The following is a 1987-nucleotide window of genomic DNA, read 5'->3' on the forward strand; positions in this document are numbered from 1 at the left end:
CCTGCTCTTCCCTGCAGGCTCCTCCAGTGACAACAGCACCTTGACAGAGCTGCTGCTCTCTCCATACCTCTGGGTGCTCTCAACAGGCTACCTGGTCGTTTTTGGAGTGAAAACGTGCTGTACTGATTGGGGACAGCTCTTCCTGATCCAGGAAAGGGGACAGTCCATGCTTGTGGGTAAGATACAAAGCTGCATTATTAAGCTCTGTGGTTGCAGTCTGAGAGGTGTTGCCCAGAGCTTGACTGGGTACAGGAGAAGGACAGAAGCCCCTCCACCTGTCTGCCTACCTCATAACTGTCGGCTTAGATAGACAATAGGTGTTGAAATACCTCAGTGATGGTGTTACTGCATGCACCAAGCACTGCAGTGCCAGGACCCTTTTGGGACTGGCAGACTGGCATTTCTGGACAAGGATGAGCTGGAGGGTTGTGTCCAGCAGAGCTGCTTGAGCTCACAGTGAGCTGACAGCAGTGGAACTGGTCTGAAGCCCACAGCAGCTTTGCTGTTTTGACCAAGCCTGATGAGCTGTTCTTTGCTTCACCTGTGTTCTAGGGAGTTCCTACATGAGTGCCTTGGAGATCGGGGGCCTGGTGGGAAGCATTGCTGCTGGGTACCTCTCTGACAGAGCAGTAGCAAAAGTAAGTCATGTGCATCAGCAGGTGTGCTGGGCAGGTAACAGTGTCAGTCTGAGCTGCTTCACTGAAGTGCTCAGGCAGGGTGGTGTCCCCATGGGTACAACTGAGAAACAGGCCTGTACCTAGTTCTGCTGTGTGCATGGGCACAGCTGCCAAATGCCCCAGAAGGGCCAGGGAAATAGGTGTGCCGATGTTAGGAGCTGTGATATGCCTGTCAGCTTTGAGATACATCTATTTAGTGTATTAGCTTTACTGTTCTCTCCAGATTTTCATGTTGAAGGAGATGTGTTTGCTGACAGTTGTCTTCTGGCTGAAAAATCCCCACATTAAAATCCAGTGGTGAGATTTGGAGCCAGTTTCAGAGGTTGATAACTGAAGTATCATTCATCACTAAGAGCTTCTTGTGTAGCACAGTTTGACCACCCTGGGCAGCCCTTAAACCACACTAACAGGTCTTGATACAAGGTGTGCGCTTGATGTGCCATCTGTGTTTCTGACTAGGCTCTGTGAATGGCGTTAGGCATTGCTCACATAAAAGGGAGGAGGAGCCTCCAGTTTCTGACTCACAGCTTTCCTTCCTGTGTCACAGGTGGGTCTGTCAAGCTATGGGAATCCTCGGCATGGGCTGCTGCTTTCCATGATGGCTGGGATGTGTGTGTCCATGTTTCTCTTTCGGGTCACGGTCACGGGCGAGTCTCCCAAGGTAATTCACGTGCAGCAGCTGAACGTCAGTTGTAGGGATAGCCCTTGAATAGGCCAGTTTGATGACAGGGAGCATGACTGCTTCCTTCACCCTTCCCCAGCATTTGTTTCCCCTATGGAGAGGTGCTGACTTGGCCTGGCTCGGGCTGCTCCTTCTGCTGATTGGCATGGGCAGCCTGCATGACCAGCTGTGCTGTAGACATGACTTGCATCTGCTCTCATGATTGCTAAATAAATGAAATTTCTTTTCTCTTTTCTTTTTTCCCCTCCTTCTTCAGGAAAACCACTTCTGGACTGTAGCCTTGCAACCTCTAGCTGATCTGACAGGCCTAAAAGAACATGAGGTTTCTGCTTGCGTTTTTTTCTCCCTTTGCCTGTTTCTTCTTTCCTTGGTCTGCCTTACTTCTATCCTGGGAGGCTGGTTAGGACCTCAGAACTTAGAACCAGAGCATTTAGAAGAGACTACTCTAGGTTCGGTAAAAGAAACCTTTTCTTATAATTTGATTACTGTAACTGGTTTTAAAAGGTCTAAATATAAAACTTTAGGTTCTTATACAGAAGGACTTCTGTTCATCAGATAAAATGGAGCCAGTTAAGGTGTCTTGTGGATGAGGTCAGAAGAATCATTCTGCTCTGGCAGATGCATTCCT

General features: G+C 48.9%; 1 protein-coding gene across 1 annotated transcript in view; it reads left to right on the forward strand.

The window, feature by feature from the left end:
* Positions 1-1987, forward strand: part of SLC37A4 (solute carrier family 37 (glucose-6-phosphate transporter), member 4) — a gene marked incomplete at its 5' end in the record, with an annotated part of 4504 nt that overhangs the window by 1448 nt on the left and 1069 nt on the right. Inside the window, 4 exons of the mRNA XM_009075882.1 lie at positions 18-176; positions 553-638; positions 1225-1338; positions 1616-1681. Coding sequence (XP_009074130.1) covers positions 18-176; positions 553-638; positions 1225-1338; positions 1616-1681 — 425 coding nt within the window. The remainder of the gene's footprint in view (positions 1-17; positions 177-552; positions 639-1224; positions 1339-1615; positions 1682-1987) is intronic.

This window comes from Acanthisitta chloris, unplaced genomic scaffold, assembly GCF_000695815.1.
Source record: "Acanthisitta chloris isolate BGI_N310 unplaced genomic scaffold, ASM69581v1 scaffold27115, whole genome shotgun sequence".
Taxonomy (NCBI): domain Eukaryota; kingdom Metazoa; phylum Chordata; class Aves; order Passeriformes; family Acanthisittidae; genus Acanthisitta; species Acanthisitta chloris.